Genomic DNA, 24,069 nt, shown 5'->3' on the forward strand with positions numbered 1-24,069 from the left:
GTAACTAGATACACTATAGATGAGAGCCAGGTTTCTCTCTATGGAATGAAGAAGCTACAAATAAGAAATAAAAATAAAAATTAGAATGAAACCTGTGGTATTGGATTGTAATCAAAGGTATCAGTATGAATGCATAGTTTTTAATGTATACATAGATAGTTAATACAAAAATAAAAATAGATACGTGTATATGCATGAATTGATATATATATGCATATATTCCCTAGCTCTATTTACTGAGAGGGTCTAAGAGGAAGAAACATCCAGTAGCAACAGCACACCTAAAGCACAGGTTTTGGGTTCTAATACCACCATCCAATACAGAGAGTCAGAGTTCCTTGGAAAGTAGGCTGGTGCAGGGAAAATGCAAGTCTGGAAAATCATATGGTCCCAGGAAGTAAGGAATTGCTTATAAAAAGATGGAGAATGATAAAAGGACTCAGGAGACAACTTGAATGGATTCCCAATGGTCAAAGTTGGACCAATGTAAACCAATAAATAAATAATAACAACAATCAAATAACTACACTGGATTATAACCCACAGAATAAAATAAAAAAACATGGATCCATACTGATATAAATAAAAAGCTGAGTAAGTCAGTAAATAATGGAGAAGGAACAGTGCTTCCTTAACAGAAGAACTCCAATTAATAAATGGAGAAGAAATCAGGAAAACAGAAATTCAGCATGAGGCAAAATGTGTGATAATTTTTGCAAGCAAGGTCCATGGTTGAATGCTCAAATGCATAGGCGAAAGTTTGAGGAAAACCAAGAGATATGCAAGCCTCAAAGTATTTCTCCCAAGATATTTATTAACTACCAATGGAAAAAAATAGTAACTCTACAGGGAAGAAACCTGCTAAACATCACCTTAACCAAGTGATGATATACTGACATCATGTACCCTGAACTGATACACTGAGAAGGGTACAAAATTACTTGTTATATTCTTACTAAAAATGAACAATTTCAGTCCAATTATGGAAACCATCAGACAAAGTTACATTGAAGGGTATTCTACAAAATAAATGACCTGAACTCTTTAAGCATCTAGGTCAGGAAAGACAAGGAAAGAAGTTTACAGATTGGAGGAGACTAAGGAGACATGGCGACTAAATGCAAATACGGGATCCTGGACCAGATCCTGAAAATTAAAAAAAGAAAAAAAAATAGTGGAAAAACTGGCGAAATTCAAATAAGGTCTCTAGTTTAGTTAAGAGTATTATATCATTGTCAATGTCCTGGCTTTGATGATTATACTGTAGTTATTACATAAGATGTTAGTATCAGGGGAAGCTGCACAAAGGGTATAAGAAAACTATGCACCATCTTTGCAACTGTTCTGTAAGTCCAAAATTACCTCAACATTAAAAGTTTATAAATAGTATAAAAACAAGTAGTGTTTTAATTTATAATATTAAAGTGCAAAGGTCTAAAAATTAAGTCTAAGGAAAATAATGATTGAATGGAGGAAGGGTGAAAATGACATTCACAAGAAAAACAGATCTTAGAGTCCTTAGAGATTATGGTCGAATTTGAATCAAGTAAAAGTTGTTATATAAAGAAGATTTGAGGTGTAAGTAGCAATGAGGTATCACAGTTGGAAAGTAATACTTCTGCGCTTCTCAGTGTGGTTGGACATTCAAGTCAACTCCCACCAGATTTGCCTCCCCATTGGAAACGAAATGTAGGAAAAAAAATGGAAAAATCACAAAGAATTAGGAAATATTTGTCTCTATGCTGGAAAAGATGGTACCAAGGGAAAGTCAATCTCCTGCAAATAGAGACTCTCAAAATGCTATATAGCCATACTGAGAGATTTCAAATGGAGTCGAGAGGTCACTCTGGTGGACATTCTTATGCACTATATAGATAACAACTCTTAGGTTTTAATGTATTGGAATAGCTAGAAGTAAATACCTGAAACTATCAAACTCCAACCCAGTAGTCTGGACCCCTGAAGATGATTGTATAACAATGTAGCTTACAAGGGGTGACAGTGTGATTGTGAAAACCTTGTGGATCGCAGTCCCTTGATCCAGTGTATGGATGGATGAGTAGAAGAATGGGGACAAAACCTAAATGAAAAATAGGGTGGGATTGGGGGGATGATTTGGGTGTTCTTTTGTACTTTTATTTTTTATTCTTATTCTGATTCTTTCTGGTGTAAGGAAAATGTTCAAAAATAGATTGGGGTGATGAATGCACAATATATGATGGTACTGTGAACAGCTGATTGTACACCATGGATGATTCTGTGGTATGTGAATATATCTCAATAAAACTAAATTTAATTTAAAAAAAATGCTATAGCCAGAGAAGAACTTTAAATATCCAACAACATTTTGCTACTGCCTTCATATTAGACAAAATCATGGACACAGGCAGAGAACTTGAGAAATCCTGCACTTTCTGGCAGGTGCCTATGCAAGGTTGGAATCTCCCACCAATCTGATTGTTGTCACAGGCTGGTGGCCTTGTCAGTCACCTCAAAGCACTTGAAAGCAAACTTCCCGTGATCCCAGAAACTGTCCCACCACGTCCCTCAGCTCTTCCCATTGCAGCCTGTTGCCAGCCACATGGCCACTCCATCCCATTTTGTAGAGACTCTAAGTGACAACAAATACGCCATGGAGGAGGGCAGGGAAAGGGTGTCTAAGGTATCACAGTAAAACGGTACTTTTTCCCTTCCCCAGTATTCCTCCAGGCAGTTCAAGAGTTCATTGGGATTTCAGGGGAGAAGTTGCATGAAATTTCCTGAGCTGAAGTAAAACATACATTCTGTGGTTTAAGCATGCTATTTTTTTCTTCCTTAAAAATACCAAGAAATGTCTTTGATGGGTGGTATACTTCTAAGTTCTAGATTGATAGTTTAACAATTTGAGAGTTAGTCATTTCTAGATGGCCTTCACCTTTGAGCAAGACAACAAAATTCTTTTTCTGAAGAACATTTTTGCTGAGTTCCTTTTTGTATGCTTCTAACTCATTCTGAATAGGTTTCCAGCCCTTCCTTTAAAGTGGCACTTTCTACATTCCTTGATATATTACGCCACTTTTTTAACCAAAGAACAATTGTCCTTGCTTACGTTCGCATTTCACAAAACTTTCATCATACAATATTGATTCAATGTCACCCACTGACACAAAATATTCCAGGGTCCACTGTACAAATGCTCAACAATTACCTTTCTCGGGCATCACAGATTTTGTTAAGTGGATCATTTAGCCTCAAAAGCAGTTTATAGTTCAAGAACTTTTCATATTATTAAGTAGTTTTCCAGTGTTTTTCTACTGTAAACTTGTTTAATAGTCAAATAGTGAAATAAGTTAAGTTAATATAACAAGTATATAGTTAATATAACAAGATGTTATATTTTATATATAAAATATATTTTTATATTTTAATTATAAAAAACTACAAAATATAGCAATATACATGTTAATATTGTTTAAAATAGAGTTCAATACTGTTTAATAATCAAACAAAACCAAAAGTTACATATTTAGCTATAAAAGTACTAAAGACATTCCTATTTTGTATTATAATAAATTCTGTTTTGGTAAAAGAAAGCATAAGAGCCTATGGAAATTTACAATAACACCCCCTTCTCTTTTGGGGTCTAGTGACTCTTTCATACGATTCAAGTTTATTGATAAGTCAGATACATGATTTGTGCCCTTATCTGTCTGTCTGTCTATTTGCTTGTCTGTCTTTCTAGAGATAATAATCCCCTTAGTATAGTAGTGGTTGGAGTAAGATAAATTAGCATTTAAATCCCTGCTTCTTCACTTATAAGTTGTGTCACTTTGAACGAAATGATTTATATTCATCTCATTAAACTTCAATTTCAACATCTACAAAATATAAGTAGTAACCCTTAACTCATAGAGCTTTTGTGAGAATTAAATGAAATAATGTTAAGTGTTTAACACAAAATCCCTGTTCAATAATGCTAACATATTTATTCACACTCAGGATCTCTGTCCTCCTATTCTCTGTGCCAGGCTCTGCGTTAGACAGCCAGAGCTGAAGAAGAGCTCAGCTCCCCCAGGAGTGGACATATTTACCACTGCATATAGGACATATATTACAACTTACTGCAAGACAATGCTCCATAAATAAAAAGAAAGCACAGGGAAGGAGGTGATTAATTCTCTTATTCCAGGGAAAGGTTTGGTTCAGCTAGAAGCATAGATTTACTCATTGTCTTAAAAAATAAATCCTTATAAACAATTATGTCACAAAAATACACCTGAGTTTCAGTCTTTGAAGCCCTTGCTACTGAATTCCTTATTAAAAAGCCCATGCCTTTAATACATTTCACCAAGAAACTCCTTAATATAAGATTTTTATTAGCTCCAACTGAATTGGAGCTACTGAATTGCATACTATTAAAAATATGAAATACTATAAGATTCCAAATGCAGATGTACTAAGAGTCCAATATATCTTATTATTTTATGTTTTATTTATATTACACTTTATGTTTCTAAACTTTACATCTAGACAAAGCATAGAATGGCAAAATTAAATGGGTCAAAAAAATCCCAGGCATTGTAATACTTCAGTTTACTCACAAACAGATTCACAAATGAAATAATGCTTTTTAAAATAAAATAATTTTAACCATGCAGTTTGCCTTTTGAAATACTAATTCGAGAAAGATAATACCTAAAGGCATGATGCAGATATTTATATCTAAAGGATATATTTTATTGAGGAGCATAAGATTTGGTATGTTGACATACTTAAAAATCAGTCTAAAAACTTTGCCCTCATATTCTTAGAGACAGATGGAAAGACATGGTTTTACTCTATTCCCCTATATCACATCTGAAATCCCCTTTCATTCTGCAGTTATAGCCTAGGGAGATGGAAACCCTGATACCAACCCTATTTTCTCCAAGGGCTCCTAAATTCAGGTGTACTACTTTGGATAACTGTTGTAGTTATAAGCTCCAAGTAGAGATGTGAAAGAAGTCAGAACCCCCAAGAGGCCCCAGGTAGGAGGGATGCGTCTGCAGGCTGTGACCTGTGTGGTGCTCACTCAGATGGAAAGTCTAGCAGTTGTTTTCACAGTGATAACTGCCCACTTACTATGGAAACAGCAGAGCAACAAACCCAAAATGCAGAAAAACTTGCTGTTTATTCCATCTTGATCTTGTTTATATTTATTTGTTCTTTTATTTTAATGATTGGGTTTGTTTTGGTTCTTTTCTTAATCAAGTCTAGTGGGAAACCAACAGACTGGAAATGGGAGTATATTTTCTAAATATTCTGTTTCCAATTAGCTCTTTGCTATATTCCAGATAAAATGTATGTTATAAGTAGAGCTACTTTTGGTAAAATCATGACGTTGAAGAAATTTTTCACTATTCCTTCATGCATTCCCTTCTCATGCTCCTTTTCCCATATCCTGCCCCCTGCCACAATTTCCCCTCCTCAACCCACCAAGCCAAAGGTTGTCAAAATTTCTTGAAATTATAGTGTGGCCAGTGCCATGAGTTTCTGCCATGGAGCACCACGTTCCCCTGTATAAGCCCAGTGCCTGGCTCTCATCTGTACCATGGCATTGCCAATTGCTCTTTCACTTACTTGAGATACCAATTTGATTTCATGTCTTCTGTAAAATATTTCATGAAACACTGAAGTTTTATTCCATCTGGAGTACAGACTACCTTTAGTGGAGAAGCAGATTCTCCTGTGGGGGAAAAAAAAAAACATACTCAGATCTAAGAAAAGCAATATATGCTATGTTATATTGGAAAGGATCTCTCCTGCATCTATCTATATAGATATTCTCATATTTGTTTATTTTAATGTCTCACAGCCACATATTTTTATATTTTTTCCATATCATATTCATTCACTAAACAAATATTTACTATAATACAGTTATTAGAAAAGCTCTTTGAAGAATACTATAAGGGGTACATAATTTTTAAAAATAACCAGTATCTACCCTTTAGCAGCTTAGTCAACCTAAGAGGAGGAAGCAAAATAGTGTAGATAACACGGTAATATGGTAAATGCTATAATAACTGATCCAGACATTTAGTATTTTATAAAACCAGCAAAAGAAAGATTGGCTGAGCTAAAATGATCCAAGAGTGTGTCAAAGAGATAGTAAGACTAGCGCTGGTCCTTCAAGATGAGAAAAAATGTAAGGAAGGGAAATGCAGAAGAAACCATAAGCAAAAAGAAAAATCTATGAAATGAGAACATATTTTGTGTGTTTAAAGTAAAATTTTAGACCAGTTTGATAGGGGTGAGGGGCTTGAGAGGTGAGAGGTCACAAATGGAGATGATTATGGAAAAAGCTCTAAATTTGAAGTAGATATTGTTATTAGATATGTAACCTTAGAGAATTTACATAAGCTTATGATATTCCCTCACCTAGAAAATTATATTTATAGAATTAGCAAAGATGAAAGAAAACAATGTGATCACAAACTGCTGGTGAGGGTGTTATAGAGAAGAAATTTTTGAAATATTGTTTGTCAATTTTGGTAAGCAACTTTAAAATTTATGTTATAATTCTTAAGTATTGAAAATCCCTTCTTTGCCCAAAGGTACACATTGTAGAGTTATTTATAATAATGAAAAATTATTAATTTCCCTACAGGAAAGAGTTTAAATCATGGTACATCTACTCCATAAAATATTATGTAATTATTAATGAGTGGGACTCAAACCTATATAAAACCTGAAAAATTATTATAAAGATAAGTGAAAAAACAAGAAACACAATTGTTTATGATTCCAACAATGTAAAGAAATAGAAACAGAAATAAAAATGATCATGACTGTGATTTCCTTTGTTTTCTGTTTATCCTTAAATGAGCATGTATATATAAATTAAGAACATTAACAAAAATAAATAAATAACAACTCTTTCCTGACAGTTATTGGAAGAATAAGATGAAATAATGCATGTAAAACTGCCTTCAATAGTGTTATGTCAATGTGAACTACTAAATCATGGGGGATTGAATACATGCATTCATCCACACTCCTAAAACCTCACTAGTTTCCCAAAAAAAAGGGAATAAAACATGTATAAGCCCAAAGGACAACAAGGAGAAGAAATGATAAAGCTTGAGGCCATCATCAAACTTTTGAAATGTGTAGAAAAGTTAAAAAGTTGCAATGGACTGTTCAGAGCCTCGACAGCTGGAAACAGCCAACCAAGGAAGAAGCTGAGAGAATCAGGTGTGAGCATCAGAATTCTTGGGACTCCACAATTGGAGGCACCAGGTGCTTCTAAATGCAGAGATAGGGCTGCAAACAGGAGGTTTGGTTTGAAAAAAAATGCCAAAGGAGCAGAGACCCCTGATTACCACCTCCTCCCCATCTAGTCAGGTGAGATCCTGAGATCGGGCGACTAGAGATTAAACCTTTAGAGAAACAAAACGAAAATATTCTCTGGGACAAGAAGAGGGGTGCAGTACATCAAGGGGCTAAAACAGTGGAATTGGGTGAAAGTCTATGTACTGAACGGTAAAACTCCCCTCACCTACCCCACATCACCTGCTCAGTTCCTATAACACTGATTCATATCCTGTAGGCAAAATAATTGGAAGATCTGACCGAGCCTAAGAGAAAAAGCAGGGAGGGAACGGTTTTGTACGTGCCCAAGGAAAAGGCCATGCAGTCCACAAATTGACAAGTACCTTCCCTCCGACTTCCCCGCAAACACGTTGCTTCTAATAAACCTTTTTTTAATTGTTTGAATCTTAAACATGACCACACAGCCAAGAATCAACAGATATTTGAGAAAAGTCACTAGCATGGGATAGAAAAAAAGAAAGAGAAACTGAAAGAAAGGTCCATTATAGAAAGGAAGGAGTAAGTAGGAAGGAAGTACCTATGAATTAAGGAAGGGATGAGGTCCAGAACCCAGAAAAGAGGTCCTTAGGAGAAGAGAAACTGGAGACAGTAAAAAAGGCAGATGTACATACAGGAAACACATAAGACTGCCTGCTAGCACCGTGATGAGGACATCCACCGAGAAAGAGACTATACTGGATCTTAAGTGAAGAACAGCTAGAGAGGTGGATCAGGATCAGGAACAAATGGGAAAAGAACTTCATAAGGCCATGGAGGGCAAATGGGGTAAGAGGCATTTATCTAGGCTGGTCTTCAACCCTAGAGCCCAGGCAGGGAGATAACTCTAACAGGATTCTAATCGGTTATATCATCTAGACTGATTTTCTGTTCCATTCAAGGGAAAGGTTATTTTAGTAAATGGAAGGAAAAAGGAGAGGAGATTTGTAAGATGGTTGAGGTGATCAGAGAGAGAACAAGAAGGATCTTACTGAAAGGGACCTCATATTAGACAATGGCACCAAAAGTACAAGCAACAAAGGAAAAATAGATACATGGGACTTGATCAAAACTTAAAACTTTGTGCATCAAAGGACATTATCAAGAAAGTGAAAAGACATCCTACAGAGTGGAAGAAAATATTTGGAAACTACATATCTGATAAGGGTTTAATATCCAAAATATAAAAAGAATTCCTACAACTCAACAACAAAAAGAAAAAAAAAATACAATTAAAAACTGGGTCAAGGATTTGAAAAGACATTTCTCTGAAAAAGATACGCAAATGGCCAATAAGCACATGCTATTAGGGAAATGCAAATTAAAGCCACAATGAGATACCATTTCACACCCACTAGAGTGTTTACTATCAAAAAAACAGAAAATTACAAGTCTTAGAGAAGATGTAGAGAAATAGGAACACTCATTCATTGCTGGTGGAACTGTGAAATGGGGCAGCTTCTGTGGAAAACAGGGTGGTGGTTCCTCAGAAAGTTAAGTACAGAATTACCAAATGACCCAGCAATGTCACTTCTAAGTATACACTCAAAAGCACCAAAAGCAGGGACTGGAAGAGATATTTGTATACCAATGTTCAGAGCAGTTTTATCCACAATTGCCAAAAAGTGGAAGTAACTCAAGTGTCCATCAACAGAAGAGTGGATAAATCAAATGTAGCATATACATACATTGGTATATTATTCAGCCATAAAAAGGAATGAAGTTCAACATGGATGAAACTTGAAGACTGAAATAAGTGAGACAAAAGGACAAATATTGTATAATCTCACTGTGCTGGTTTGAATGTATTATGTTCCGCAAAACACCATTATCTTTGATGTAATCTTGTGTGGGCAGAGGTATCAGCGTTGATTAGATTGTAATTCTTTGAGTGTTTCCACGGAGATGCACCCTACCCAACTGTGGGTGATGACTCTGATTGGATCATTTCCATGGAGGTGTGGCCCCACCCATTAAGGGTGGGTCTAAATTAAATCACTGGTGCCATATAAATGAGCTGACAAACAGAAGGAACTCAGTGCAGCTGAGAGTAACATTTTGAAGAGGAGCTACAGCCAAGAGGGACACTTTGAAGAATGCACTGGAACTGAGAGAGGAGCTTCAGCTTACAGAGACATTTTGGAGATGGACTTTGAAAGCAGACTTTTGCTCCGGAGAAGCTAAGAGAGGACAAACGCCCCAAGAGCAACTAAGAGTGACATTTTTGAGGAGTTGAAGCCTAGAGAGGAACATCCTGGGAGAAAGCCATTTTGAAACCAGAACTTGGAGCAGACGCCGGCCACGTGCTTTCCCAGCTAACAGAGGTTTTCCAGACACCATTGGCCATCCTCCAGTGAAGGTACCCAATTGTTGATGCATTACCTTGGATACTTTATGGCCTTAAGACTGTAACTTTGTAACCTAATAAACCCCCTTTTATAAAAGCCGATCCATTTCTGGTGTTTTGCATCCCGGCAGCATTAGCAAACTAGAACACTCACTGACATGAAATAATTAGAATATGCAAATTAATGGAGTCTAAAATTAAAATACAAGTTACCAGGGGAAGGGGTATGGGTGGGGTATAGGGAGTTAATTCTATACTGATACAGGATTTCTCTTTGGGGTGGTGGAAGACTGTTGGCAATGAATAGTGGCGACAGTAGCACAATATTGTGAATGTATTTAACACCACTGAGTTGTACACTTGAAAGTAGCTATATATATAATTATAAACATATTGTTTCTTCAGTTATAACAAATGTACCACACTAATGCAAAATGTTAATTAAAAGGAAAAATGTGTTTGTGAGGGGGGAGGTATGTGGAAACTGTACTTTCTGCATGATTTTTCTCTAAAATTTACATTTGCTTTAATAAAAAAATTTTTGAGGTTTTGCTGAAAGAACAATCTTTATGGAAATCACATTAATATGTGAAGCATTTATGTAGTCTTATTTATAAGTTGATAATTGTGATAATTAATTAATGGAAATGGTTAGTGGCATGGGAACTTCCCTTAAGAAACATCTTCTGGGTGCCATTTCAGTTCCTTGATGCTGTTATCAAAGGGTGGAATATCCTTAACAATTTGTAATTGACATAATAATAAACAGGCATATATTTTTAAGGGACCAATGACAGGCCCTTTGTTCTTCAAAATAATAAGGAAAAGTTAAGATTAGATGCAAGAAAATCAAAGCCTCATTCAACATCAACATGAAATAACCTTAGATACACAAATATGTGATTGAAAACTCAACTTGTCAACTTTGACAGAAATAAGATGGTGGTTTATGGGTCGTTTCCCAATATACTCCCTATAAATAAGGCCGAATGTAAGGGAATAGCTAAGTTGTCAAAATGTTTAGGCTTTTTAACTTGTTTTTAATAAAGGCCTCTTCTCCTGAGTATTAAAAAACTAGAGGTAGGTAAATGAAGTGTTGATTGCCTGCATCTTAAATAAACACTTTATAGGTTGTGATCCATAACATAGGATTGAGTAGATCACTGTGAATGTAAAAAGCTCTCTCACCGTTATTTCTTGTGAGTGATGTCATTTACAAGAACCTCATTTTAGTTCAAATCTACAATGAAAGTCATACACCTTCTCACAAACTCACAATAAAAAAATGTGCACACAGTCAGTACAGTAATAGTGGAAGCAGAATACCCCTATATATTCAGCCAGCACCAACAGCATTACAACTAGACATTCAGGGAGTCAAAACAGAGTGAGCTCTGAGGACTCAGTGACCAGTGTTTTGGGTTCAAAAACAAACAAGCAAACAACTCTCATAAGGGCAAAGGAAACAAAATATGAGTGATTGGTAGCGGTGCAGGTAGTATGGTGCAAGCAGTAGAAGCTGAGCAAGAAGATGAATGATGGAAGGTGCTGGAAGGAAGGGGAGGGATAGAGAGAAGAGGAGGAGGACAGACTTGTCTGCCCCCAAGCTTTGAGTTAGGTCAAAGGGAACTATTTGAAATTAATATCCACATGAAACACTTCTTCTTCCCCAGCCTCTCCTATTGCATGTTCTTAGTGGGCAGAAAGGAGGCTAGAGAAGGAAAATAAAAGATGGGAAAGGAGATAAAAATGTAAACAGAGACCACAGGGGGTGCTTAAAATACTTTGGATTTGCTAGAAGTTTGGAACACAATGGAAAGCCCCCCAAAAAGAGCAGAAAACTATTTTTCTGAACACCTCTCCTATTTATTTCTCCTTATAGTTTCATCATCTGCATTATAAAGGAATGGGGTGGAGTGGACCACTCGATAACTAAGCTCCCTTCCTGCACAAAGCTTGTCACAGAGTTTAGCAAACTAGACATCCTCAAACACAAAAGTACTGAAATCTGTAGTCTTGAACAAGGCCAACCAGTGGAAAGTTGAGTCATTTTTCAGACTACAAGTGAAATCAATAAATGCTCATGAACCAAGAAAATTTTCCAATAAAACAGAGAGAAGGGAAAGGTAGCACAAATGAAACCAGAGACTGAACAGAAAGAACAATTCTAGAAAATTCCTCAATTCAAATGCAAGGACCTTGCCAAGCAGTTTCTCTAAATACTGATAATCAAGTCCTGCATACTGAAGTTAAAATACACCCTACAGAAACATATGGGTCTCATTACAGCTAGCAAATCAATGGATAATTAACTTTGCCAACCACAGAGAGGAAAGGACAACAGGATACATTTTCTAAGTAATCAGATTACAAGTGCCTATTTTCCAAGAATGATACTGACCGCGGCAAACATCAACTAGTAAGTTGTATTCTTATTTTCTGGTTTTAATGACTGCATCATTACTAAGACTGATTTTAAAGGTTTAAGGAGTATTTTTATTTTTATTATAGAATATTTAGCTGAGTAGATATTTAATCTATGCAATACCACGCCAAAAGAAAATTCTGCCGTTGATGTTTGTTTCAACAAGTGATTTTTTCATTATTTTACTAGATACTTCAGAGTTCTATAAATATTAAAAATCAAGTTATAGTCTTTAAATTTGGCCCACTTTAGGTAATAATACACTTTACATATTTCATAAACTTACGTGATTATTTATTCTAAATAATCATGTGGGTAATGCCTTAGAAAAAAATATTGTGTAAAGAAGGTCGCTGAAGTATATTTGAAGGTACACTAGAATCCTAAATCTAGGAACACTAGAAGATTAGGGTCTCACATTTATTCTGCTACTAATTAACTGAGTGAACCAAAACAAATTGTCCAACTTCTCTGCAATCTGAGTTCTCACCTAAATATTTTGTATGGTATCTTCAAAGGCTCTGTGTAAATAGTCTCTCAGTGCATTTTGTTAGGTATAGTTGAAGGAGATAGAGAAAACCTAGATCAAGAGTTTGATTCTTCTATTCTGCTTTCTCCATATCAAAAGTCAACATTGAAAAGTAAAGAAATTTTAAAGGCATATATAACATGGAAATTTATTTTTTAAAAAGGCATATACATATATGTCATCAAATATACAGATAAGTTTGTATAATTTATAAGTATATTTTATAAAGTATTTATTTGCATCCACAGAATTACAGAATTTTAAATCTGAAAGGCACTTGAATATCATCTAGTCCAAATCCCTCATTCTATAGATGAGGAGATTGAGGTCAAGAGAGTTTCAGAGACTCTGACTATATCTATATCTATGTGTGTAATAATGCACAAGTTTGCTTTATAACTAAGAACATCCTTGACCTTCAGAACCCAAAAACAGTTTTATTCTGTAGATACATTAGGTGATTGTGTTTCTCTGGCTGGGTATGAAAGCATCATTTGCTCTGTTATTACATAATGTCCCTGCAGGATTCTGTGGGGAGATTCATGGGTCTAAGAGCCAAGAAATCTGGGAGGCTGTAAAGAGGATCCCATTTTTATCCAAAGCCTCTAGGTGGCCCTGAAGTCTAAGAAAATTCTGGGCTCCCAGAAGAGGGGTAACTGATTGTTCCCAAAGACAAACATGTCAAAGGCCTGTTTGGTCTTAGAAACTATGGGGAAATCTGAACATCTCCCTACCCTGCCTACCAGTGAAGAGAATGTTAGTCTACATGTCAAGAAAACTAAACATAAGGAAATTTTTTGGTGCTCCACAAAACAAAAATTCTGTTTTTTGACAGCCCTTTGCACCTTCCTGTGCGGTGATACTCCTTTATATTAACTGGTATATTACACCTGCTGTTACACATAACTATAGAATTTGACCCAAAACACCTCTCCTGGGTATAGCTAGATCAGCTTTCAATAAGGCAGAAGCCCACTCAGGCATTCTAATATGTATGATATGACTTTTCAAAACCAACATTTACATAACTATTAGCATTCCACTGAAGAAGAGAGTATTCATTCATCATTACTCTCAGATATTTCAAAAACACATAATGCAACCTCAGTTATCTAATTTATTAGTTTGACAAAAATGAGACTCCTTTTAGTTCTAAAAAGCTGAGTAGAGATCACAAGAGTCTCCATTTGAAAGCTAAATAGTCTAAAACTGCAAGACTTGAGCTTAAAAATATTACCTGGAATACTATATAAACTACCAATAAAGAAACTTGTAAAGATGACCACCTGTTTCTCCAAATTCTGCCAGGATGATTTGGGAAATCCACCATTCTTTTGTTACTTGGATAATGGACTGACTCCAAGGAAAGGAGACTGAAAGAAGCAAAAGGGTGGACTGAGTGTGTGTTTGCATGTTGACACTACCAATGTTCTCAGAAGAAAGTGAAGCAAGCAGAGTCTTGCAGTTTCGCAAAGTATGAAGGATAGAAACTAGTACACTGTCAGAGGTCAAAGAATAAAGGCTCTATGTTGCCTGAGACAAAAAGGACAAGGCAAAAGAATCCACAGCATGTGAAGAAAGCTGTCTATATGAAGTGGAGACCAAAGATGTTCCTCCGAGCTAAGACTCCTCAGTGTTGCCAAGAATTTCACCAGTTAAAATACCCTAGGTCAACCTACCAACCAAGCACTGAGAGAACAACCCCAACTAGCTCTAGAGAGGGGCTCTGGGAGTGCAAGAAGCCAAGTCACACTGGCCATCTGCAGGCTCTGTGTAATCTAAGGGAATATGGTACGTGAAGCTCTGTTTTTCTACCCATAGATGCCTACTGTAGATCAAATAATGCTTTTATTCTGAAATGTTATATAAAGACTTCCATTAGCCTAGTTTCCTAGGAGAACAGAGGCTTAAAATCTAGTGATGTTGGAAGTCCCGGGCCTATCTAACTTCCAATGAAATGCACATGAAACATCCAGCCATAGTCATCTCTCACCCAATGTTATAAGAATAAAGTGAGAAAAACTGCCTTTTCCATCAGTTTAGTGTCTATCGTATGTGCATTCACTTTTTCAAAATATTGAGATCAACTGCATTAAAATTGTGGTGCCTTTTAGCATAGTATATAATATTTGAATATGAAGTAACTCTTTGGAGTGTGAGTTAATCCACCCTTCAAATGGCTTAAGTGACCTTCACAAAGTGGCTTGCATACCCATATAGTGTATTTGGCCCATTAATAATCACCCAGAATAAAACTCACATTTAAAATGTAGTTATCTGTTGCTGCTGCAAAGAAGAGGCTAAACCTACTTACACTTGTGCCTAAGAGTCTCCCCCAGAGAACCTCTTCTGTTGCTCAGATGTGGCCTCTCCCTCTGAGCCAACTCAGCAGGTAGATTCACTGCCTTCCCCACTACGTGGTGGTACATGACTCCCAGGAGTATAAATCTCCCTGACAACATGGGACTTAATTCCTGGGGATGAGCCTGGACCCAGCATTGTGGGATTGAGAAAATCTTCTTGATCAAAAGGGGTAAGAGAAATCAACCAAAATAAAGTTTCAGTGGCTGGGAGATTTCAAACGGAGTTGAGAGCAAGAGGTCATTCTGGAGGTTACTCTTATGCATTATATAGGTATCCCTTTTTAGTTTTTAGTGTATTGGAATAGATACAAGGAAATACCTGAAACTGTCAAACTGCAATCTGGTAGCCTTGATTCTTGAAGACAATTGCACTTATATGGTGTAACTGTGTGATTGTGAAAAACTTGTGGCTCCCATTCCCTTTATCCAGTGTATGGACAGATGAGTAGAAAAATGCAACAAAAAGTAAATGAATAATAGGAGGGAATGTGGGGTATGGGATGTTTTGGGTGTTCTTTTTTACTTTTATTTTATTCTTCTTTTGGAGTAATGAATGTGTTCAAGGGCTGACTGTCATGATGAATGGACAACTATATGATGATACTGTGAACAACTGATTATACACTGTGAATGATTGTATGGTATGTGAATATATCTCAATAAAATTGCAGGGGGTGTAGATAATATGTCTTACTGTGGGCTTTTGTCAATAACTTTTCTGACTATGACATAGAGTTGTATATGTATTTGTAATACACTTGAGTAATGCATTTATAAAGTCAAAAAAAAAACTAAAAAAAAGAAAAAAGGAAAAAGAAACACCTGCACTCTTTAATTATCACTCCTGCTCCCATGTTCCCGTTCCACACCCCTTCTTCCCCTGCCCTTTCTCCCAGCCCTAAGCAACAACTAGTCAACTTTCTGCCTCTACAGATTTGCTTGTTCTGGAGATTTCATATAAATATAATCATGTAATATGTGAAAAAAAAAATGTAGAAGTGTAGTACTACACTGTCTTAGTTGATGTACCTTTATTGTAAGTCTTAAAATTGGGTGGAGTACAATACTAGGGGTCAACAGGGAGGGCCCGGGATAGGGGTATGGGAGGTTTGGGGTTTTCTTTTTTCTTTTTATTTCTTTTTCTGGAGTAATGCAAATGTTCTAAAACTTATCATAGTGATGAATGCACAACTATTGGATGACACTGTGAACCACCGATTGTATACACTGGATGGACTATATGGCATGTGAGTATATCTCAATAAAATTACATTTAAAAAAAAACTCAACTAAAAAAAATGTAATCATGGATTTGACCAAGCAAAAAGGAATAAAATCTATCTTACAGAGCTGTTTTGATAAATCAGTGATAAAATAAACATAAAAGGATTTTCAGAAGGATGCCAGAAAAAAATGGTGTGAGATAGCAGTTGATCTCGGGACTGACACACGTATTAGATTCTAGTTCGAGTCCTGACTCCTGCTGGCTGAGAGCCCCAGGTTAAGCCACTTCACTGCTCAAGTCTTAGTTACCTGATCTGAAAATAGAAGTTAAATAATCTCTAACAAGCCCACAGTAATAAAATTGTCTAATTCTCAGCATAAAGCACAACACAAACATAACATATCATTATTGAAATTAATCACCAATTTCTTTGTTCCCCATTCCCACAGAAAGGTAAATGGAGGAGAGTTTATTTGCAAAGCTAAAAAATGGATTGATACATATGACACAAAGCCAGAGACTTAAAAATTCATTAACATCATTCAACATTTGTATTAAAGACGCTGATAGCAATTAAGTACAAAGCATTCATCCAAATTAACCTAAGGCAAATGGGAAGAAGTGGCTAATCAGGAAGCCTAAACTGGGATTGTTAAACAAAGACTAAATATAATGGCTGAAAAATCCTTTAAAAAAGCATCATGAAAGCAGTCAGATAACTGTTCTGCCATTGAATCCAGGTCTATCACAGGGAATGCACTGCAAATCCATTAGCTTCTTCCTTTGCAAGGGAAAATACCCATCTCAGGAGATAGTGATTTTAGCACCCAAAATGATTTGGAAATTAGAAGGCATTTACTTACCACAGACTCTGCTCAATGCCAAAATCATATCATCATACACTGAAAGGGAGAAGGGAAATGTACCATTACGATGTATAATTTTATCAGAAAACAGTGTTTTCATGTTTAATTAAATTGATACAGGAAATTGTGATGTTCATTTGAAAAAATGAAACATTAAAATGGCAAAATTTATCCATAAAAGGTTTATGTGTGTAATAAATCCTTCTAAGTATTCACTTTTTAAACAAGGAACAAGAACATTTTACTCAACATAAATCTAACCATACATTTAATTGAATCAGTTCATCACTGTTTCAATCATTTTAACTACATTAGTAATGGGATGAAACTTGCCTTATGACGACGGACTCAAACGGCATTTCATATAAACCCAAAGTAATAGCATACATTTTTCTAAAACATTGAAACAGCTTTGAATGTAACTAAAGTACAAATACATTTTCTTCTACTGTTTACTGCTAAAGCAACAATGTGTACTAAGCTAAAGATACAGATGAATGTGTCTTCATAACACATCTCATCCTGTTGGCAAAATGGATTTCTTTTTAGTAGAACAAAGAAGGCTTTATTTCACCTTTGCCAGTTATTTCAAGGATAGATGCATCTTGACCTCTCTCATCTTTCAAGGTTGCCTTGTATTCACCTTGGTCTTTCTTTGACAACTACAAATAAAACACATCCCATATTTAGGTAAAAACAATGCTGTGATATAGATAACACCTCTTAGGCTTTAATGTATTGGAATAGCTAGAAGTAAATACCTGAAACTACCAAACTCCAACCCAGCAGTCTGGACTCCTGAAGACAATTATATAATAATGTAGATTAAAAGGGGTGACAGTGTGATTGTGAAGACCTTGTGGATCACACCCCCTTTATCTAGTGTATGGATGAGTGGAGGAATGGGGATAAAAACTAAAGGACAGGGGCGGGGCCAGATGGCGGACTGGTGAGCTGTATGTTTTAGTTACTCCTCCAGGAAAGTAGGTAGAAAGCCAGGAACTGCGTGGACTGGACACCACAGAGCAATGTGACTTTGGGCATACTTCATACAACACTCATGAAAACGTGGAACTGCTGAGATCAGCGAAATCTGTAAGTTTTTGCGGCCAGGGGACCCGCGCCCCTCCCTGCCAGGCTCAGTCCCGTGGGAGGAGGGGCTGTCAGCTCCGGGAAGGAGAAGGGAGAACTGCAGTGGCAGCCCTTATCGGAAACTCATTCTGCTGATCCAAACTCCAACCATAGATAGACGGAGACCAGACACCAGAGAATCTGAGAGCACCCAGCCCAGCAGAGAGGAGACAGGCATAGAAAAAAAACAACACGAAAAACTGCAAAATAAAAGCGGAGGATTTTTGGAGTTCTGGTGAACATAGAAAGGGGAAGGGCCCTGAGGCGCATATGCAAATCCCGAAGAAAAGCTGATCTCTCTGCCCTGTGGACCTTTCCTTAATGGCCCTGGTTGCTTTGTCTCTTAGCATTTCAATAACCCATTAGATCTCTGAGGAGGGCCCTTTTTTTTTCTTTTTCTTTTTTTTTTTTTTTAATCCTTTTTTCTTTTTCTAAAACAATTACTCTAAGAAGCCCAATACAGAAAGCTTCAAAGACTTGCAATTTGGGCAGGTCAAGTCAAGAGCAGAACTAGGAGAGCTCTGAGACAAAACGCAATAATCCAGTGGCTAAGAAAATTCACTAAACACCACAACTTCCCAAGAAAAGGGGGGTGTCCGCTCACAGCCATCATCCTGGTGGACAGGAAACACTCCTGTCCATCGCCAGCCCCATAGCCCAGACCTGCCCCAGACAACCCAGTGTGACGGAAGTGCTTCAAATAACAGGCACACACCACAAAACTAGGCGTGGACATTAGCCTTCCCTGCAACCTCAGCTGATTGTCCCAGAGTTGGGAAGGTAGAGCAGTGTGAATTAACAAAGCCCCATTCAGCCATCATTTCAGCAGCCTGGGAGCCTCCCTACACAGCCCAGCAGCCCAGAACTGCCCTGGGGGGACGGCACTCACCTGTGACATAGCACAGTCATCCCTCAACAGAGGACCCGGGGTGCACGGCCTGGAAGAGGGGCCCACTTGCAAGTCTCAGGAGCCATACGCCAATACCAAGGACTTGTGGGTCAGTGGCAGAGACAAACTGTGGCAGGACTGAACTGAAGGATTAGACTACTGCAGCAGCTTTAAAACTCTAGGATCACCAGGGAGATTTGATTGTTAGAGCCACCCCCCATCCCTGACTGCCCAGAAACACGCCCCTTATACAGGGCAGCCAACACCAACTACACACGCAAGCTTGGTACACCAATTGGACCCCACAAGACTCACTCTCCCACTCACCAAAATGGCTAAGCAGGGGAGAACTGGCTTGTGGAGAACAGGTGGCTCGTGGACGCCACCTGCTGGTTAGTTAGAGAAAGTGTACTCCACAAAGCTGTAGATCTGATAAATCAGAGATAAGGACTTCAATAGGTCTACAAACCCTAAAAGAACCCTATCAAGTTCAGCAAATGCCACGAGGCCAAAAACAACAGAAAATTATAAAGCATATGAAAAAACCAGACGATATGGATAACCCAAGCCCAAGCACCCAAATCAAAAGACCAGAAGAGACACTGCACCTAGAGCAACTACTCAAAGAACTAAAGATGAACAATGAGACCCTAGTACGGGATACAAAGGAAATCAAGAAGACCCTAGAAGAGCATAAAGAAGACATTGCAAGACTAAATAAAAAAATGGATGATCTTATGGAAATTAAAGAAACTGTTGACCAAATTAAAAAGATTCTGGACACTCATAGTACAAGACTAGAGGAAGTTGAACAACGAATCAGTGACCTGTAAGATGACAGAATGGAAAATGAAAGCATAAAAGAAAGAATGGGGAAAAAAATTGAAAAAATCGAAACGGACCTCAGGGATATGATAGATAATATGAAACATCCAAATGTAAGACTCATTGGTGTCCCAGAAGGGGAAGAAAAGGGTAAAGGTCTAGGAAGAGTATTCAAAGAAATTGTTGGGGAAAACTTCCCAAATCTTCTAAACAACATAAATACACAAATCATAAATGCTCAGCGAACTCCAAATAGAATTAATCCAAATAAACCCACTCCGAGACATATACTGATCACACTGTCAAACACAGAAGAGAAGGAGCAAGTTCTGAAAGCAGCAAGAGAAAAGCAATTCACCACATACAAAGGAAACAGCATAAGACTAAGTAGTGACTACTCAGCAGCCACCATAGAGGCGAGAAGGCAGTGGCACGATATATTTAAAATTCTGAGTGAGAAAAATTTCCAGCCAAGAATACTTTATCCAGCAAAGCTCTCCTTCAAATTTGAGGGAGAGCTTAAATTTTTCACAGACAAACAAATGCTGAGAGAATTTGCTAACAAGAGACCTGCCCTACTGGAGATACTAAAGGGAGCCCTACAGACAGAGAAAGAAAGAAAGGACAGAGAGACTTGGAGAAAGGTTCAGTACTAAAGAGGTTCGGTATGGGTACAATAAAGGATATTAATAGAGAGAGGGGAAAAATATGGCAAACATAAACCAAAGGATAAGATGGCCGATTCAAGAAATGCCTTCACGGTTATAACGTTGAATGTAAATGGATTAAACTCCCCAATTAAAAGATATAGATTCGCAGAATGGATCAAAAAAAATGAACCATCAATATGTTGCATACAAGAGACTCATCTTAGACACAGGGACACAAAGAAACTGAAAGTGAAAGGATGGAAAAAAATATTTCATGCAAGCTACAGCCAAAAGAAAGCAGGTGTAGCAATATTAATCTCAGATAAAATAGACTTCAAATGCAGGGATGTTTTGAGAGACAAAGAAGGCCACTACATACTAATAAAAGGGGCAATTCAGCAAGAAGAAATAACAATCGTAAATGTCTATGCACCCAATCAAGGTGCCACAAAATACATGAGAGAAACACTGGCAAAACTAAAGGAAGCAATTGATGTTTCCACAATAATTGTGGGAGTCTTCAACACATCACTCTCTCCTATAGATAGATCAACCAGACAGAAGACCAATAAGGAAACTGAAAACCTAAACAATCTGATAAATGAATTAGATTTAAGAGACATACACAGGACATTACATCCCAAATCACCAGGATACACATACTTTTCTAGTGCTCATGGAACTTTCTCCAGAATAGATCATATGCTGGGACATAAAACAAGCCTCAATAAATTTAAAAAGATTGAAATTATTCAAAGCACATTCTCTGACCACAATGGAATACAATTAGAAGTCAATAACCATCAGAGACTTAGAAAATTCACAAATACCTGGAGGTTAACAACACACTCCTAAACAATCAGTGGGTTAAAGAAGAAATAGCAAGAGAAATTGCTAAATATATAGAGACAAATGAAAATGAGAACACAACATACCAAAACCTATGGGATGCAGCAAAAGCAGTGCTAAGGGGGAAATTTATAGCACTAAACGCATATATTAAAAAGGAAGAAAGAGCCAAAATCAAAGAACTAATGGATCAACTGAAGAAGCTAGAAAATGAACAGCAAACCAATCCTAAACCAAGTACAAGAAAAGAAATAACAAGGATTAAAGCAGAAATAAATGACATAGAGAACAAAAAAACAATAGAGACGATAAATATCACCAAAATTTGGTTCTTTGAGAAGATCAACAAGATTGACAAGCCCCTAGCTAGACTGACAAAATCAAAAAGAGAGAAGACCCATATAAACAAAATAATGAATGAAAAAGGTGACATAACTGCAGATCCTGAAGAAATTAAAAAAATTATAAGAGGATACTATGAACAACTGTATGGCAACAAACTGGATAATGTAGAGGAAATGGACAATTTCCTGGAAACATATGAACAACCTAGACTGACCAGAGAAGAAATAGAAGACCTCAACCAACCCATCACAAGCAAAGAGATCCAATCAGTCATCAAAAATTTTCCCACAAATAAATGCCCAGGGCCAGATGGCTTCACAGGGGAATTCTACCAAACTTTCCAGAAAGAACTGACACCAATCTTACTCAAACTCTTTCAAAACATTGAAGAAAATGGAACACTACCTAACTCATTTTATGAAGCTAACATCAATCTAATACCAAAACCAGGCAAAGATGCTACAAAAAAGGAAAACTACCGGCCAATCTCCCTAATGCATATAGATGCAAAAATCCTCAACAAAATACTTGCAAATCGAATCCAAAGACACATTAAAAAAATAATACACCATGACCAAGTGGGGTTCATTCAAGGCATGCAAGGATGGTTCAACATAAGAAAATCAATCAATGTATTACAACACATTAACAAGTCAAAAGGGAAAAATCAATTGATCATCTCAATAGATGCTGAAAAAGCATTTGACAAAATCCAACATCCCTTTTTGATAAAAACACTTCAAAAGGTAGGAATTGAAGGAAACTTCCTCAACATGATAAAGAGCATATATGAAAAACCCACAGCCAGCATAGTACTCAATGGTGAGAGACTGAAAGCCTTCCCTCTAAGATCAGGAACAAGACAAGGATGCCTGCTGTCACCACTGTTATTCAACATTGTGCTGGAAGTGCTAGCCAGGGCAATCCGGCAAGACAAAAAAATAAAAGGCATCCAAATTGGAAAAGAAGAAGTAAAACTGTCATTGTTTGCAGATGATATGATCTTATATCTAGAAAACCCTGAGAAATCGACAATACAGCTACTAGAGCTAATAAACAAATTTAGCAAAGTAGCGGGATACAAGATTAATGCACATAAGTCAGTAATGTTTCTATATGCTAGAAATGAACAAACTGAAGAGACACTCAAGAAAAAGATACCATTTTCAATAGCAACTAAAAAAATCAAGTACCTAGGAATAAACTTAACCAAAGATGTAAAAGACCTATACAAAGAAAACTACATAACTCTTCTAAAAGAAATAGAAGGGGACCTTAAAAGATGGAAAAATATTCCATGTTCATGGATAGGAAGACTAAATGTCTTTAAGATGTCAATTCTACCCAAACTCATCTACAGATTCAATGCAATACTAATCAAAATTCCAACAACCTACTTTGCAGACTTGGAAAAGCTAGTTATCAAATTTATTTGGAAAGGGAAGATGCCTCGAATTGCTAAAGACACTCTAAAAAAGAAAAACGAAGTGGGAGGACTTACACTCCCTGACTTTGAAGCATATTATAAAGCCACAGTTGCCAAAACAGCATGGTACTGGCACAAAGATAGACATATAGATCAATGGAATCGAATTGAGAATTCAGAGATAGACCCTCAGATCTATGGCCGACTGATCTTTGATAAGGCCCCCAAAGTCACTGAACTGAGTCACAATGGTCTTTTCAACAAATGGGGCTGGGAGAGTTGGATATCCATATCCAAAAGAATGAAAGAGGACCCCTACCTCACCCCCTACACAAAAATTAACTCAAAATGGACCAAAGATCTCAATATAAAAGAAAGTACCATAAAACTCCTAGAAGATAATGTAGGAAAACATCTTCAAGACCTTGTATTAGGCGGCCACTTCCTAGACTTTACACCCAAAGCACAAGCAACAAAAGAGAAAATAGATAAATGGGAACTCCTCAAGCTTAGAAGTTTCTGCACCTCAAAGGAATTTCTCAAAAAGGTAAAGAGGCAGCCAACTCAATGGGAAAAAATTTTTGGAAACCATGTATCCGACAAAAGACTGATATCTTGTATATATAAAGAAATCCTACAACTCAATGACAATAGTACAGTCGGCCCAATTATAAAATGGGCAAAAGATATGAAAAGACAGTTCTCTAAAGAGGAAATACAAATGGCCAAGAAACACATGAAAAAATGTTCAGCTTCACTAGCTATTAGAGAGATGCAAATTAAGACCACAATGAGATACCATCTAATACTGGTTAGAATGGCTGCCATCAAACAAACAGGAAACTACAAATGCTGGAGGGGATGTGGAGA

General features: G+C 36.9%; 1 protein-coding gene across 1 annotated transcript in view; it reads right to left on the reverse strand.

Moving 5' to 3' along the window:
- MYOM2 (myomesin 2) overlaps positions 1-24,069 on the reverse strand; it is a 123,473-nt gene that overhangs the window by 18,374 nt on the left and 81,030 nt on the right. The window contains exons 30-32 of the mRNA XM_037812938.1: positions 17,659-17,746; positions 17,082-17,120; positions 5,599-5,704 (exon numbers count right to left, since the gene is read on the reverse strand). Of these exons, the coding sequence (XP_037668866.1) occupies positions 5,599-5,704; positions 17,082-17,120; positions 17,659-17,746 (233 nt within the window). The remainder of the gene's footprint in view (positions 1-5,598; positions 5,705-17,081; positions 17,121-17,658; positions 17,747-24,069) is intronic.

The sequence above is a fragment of the Choloepus didactylus genome, chromosome 20, assembly GCF_015220235.1.
Source record: "Choloepus didactylus isolate mChoDid1 chromosome 20, mChoDid1.pri, whole genome shotgun sequence".
Taxonomy (NCBI): Eukaryota; Metazoa; Chordata; class Mammalia; order Pilosa; family Megalonychidae; genus Choloepus; species Choloepus didactylus.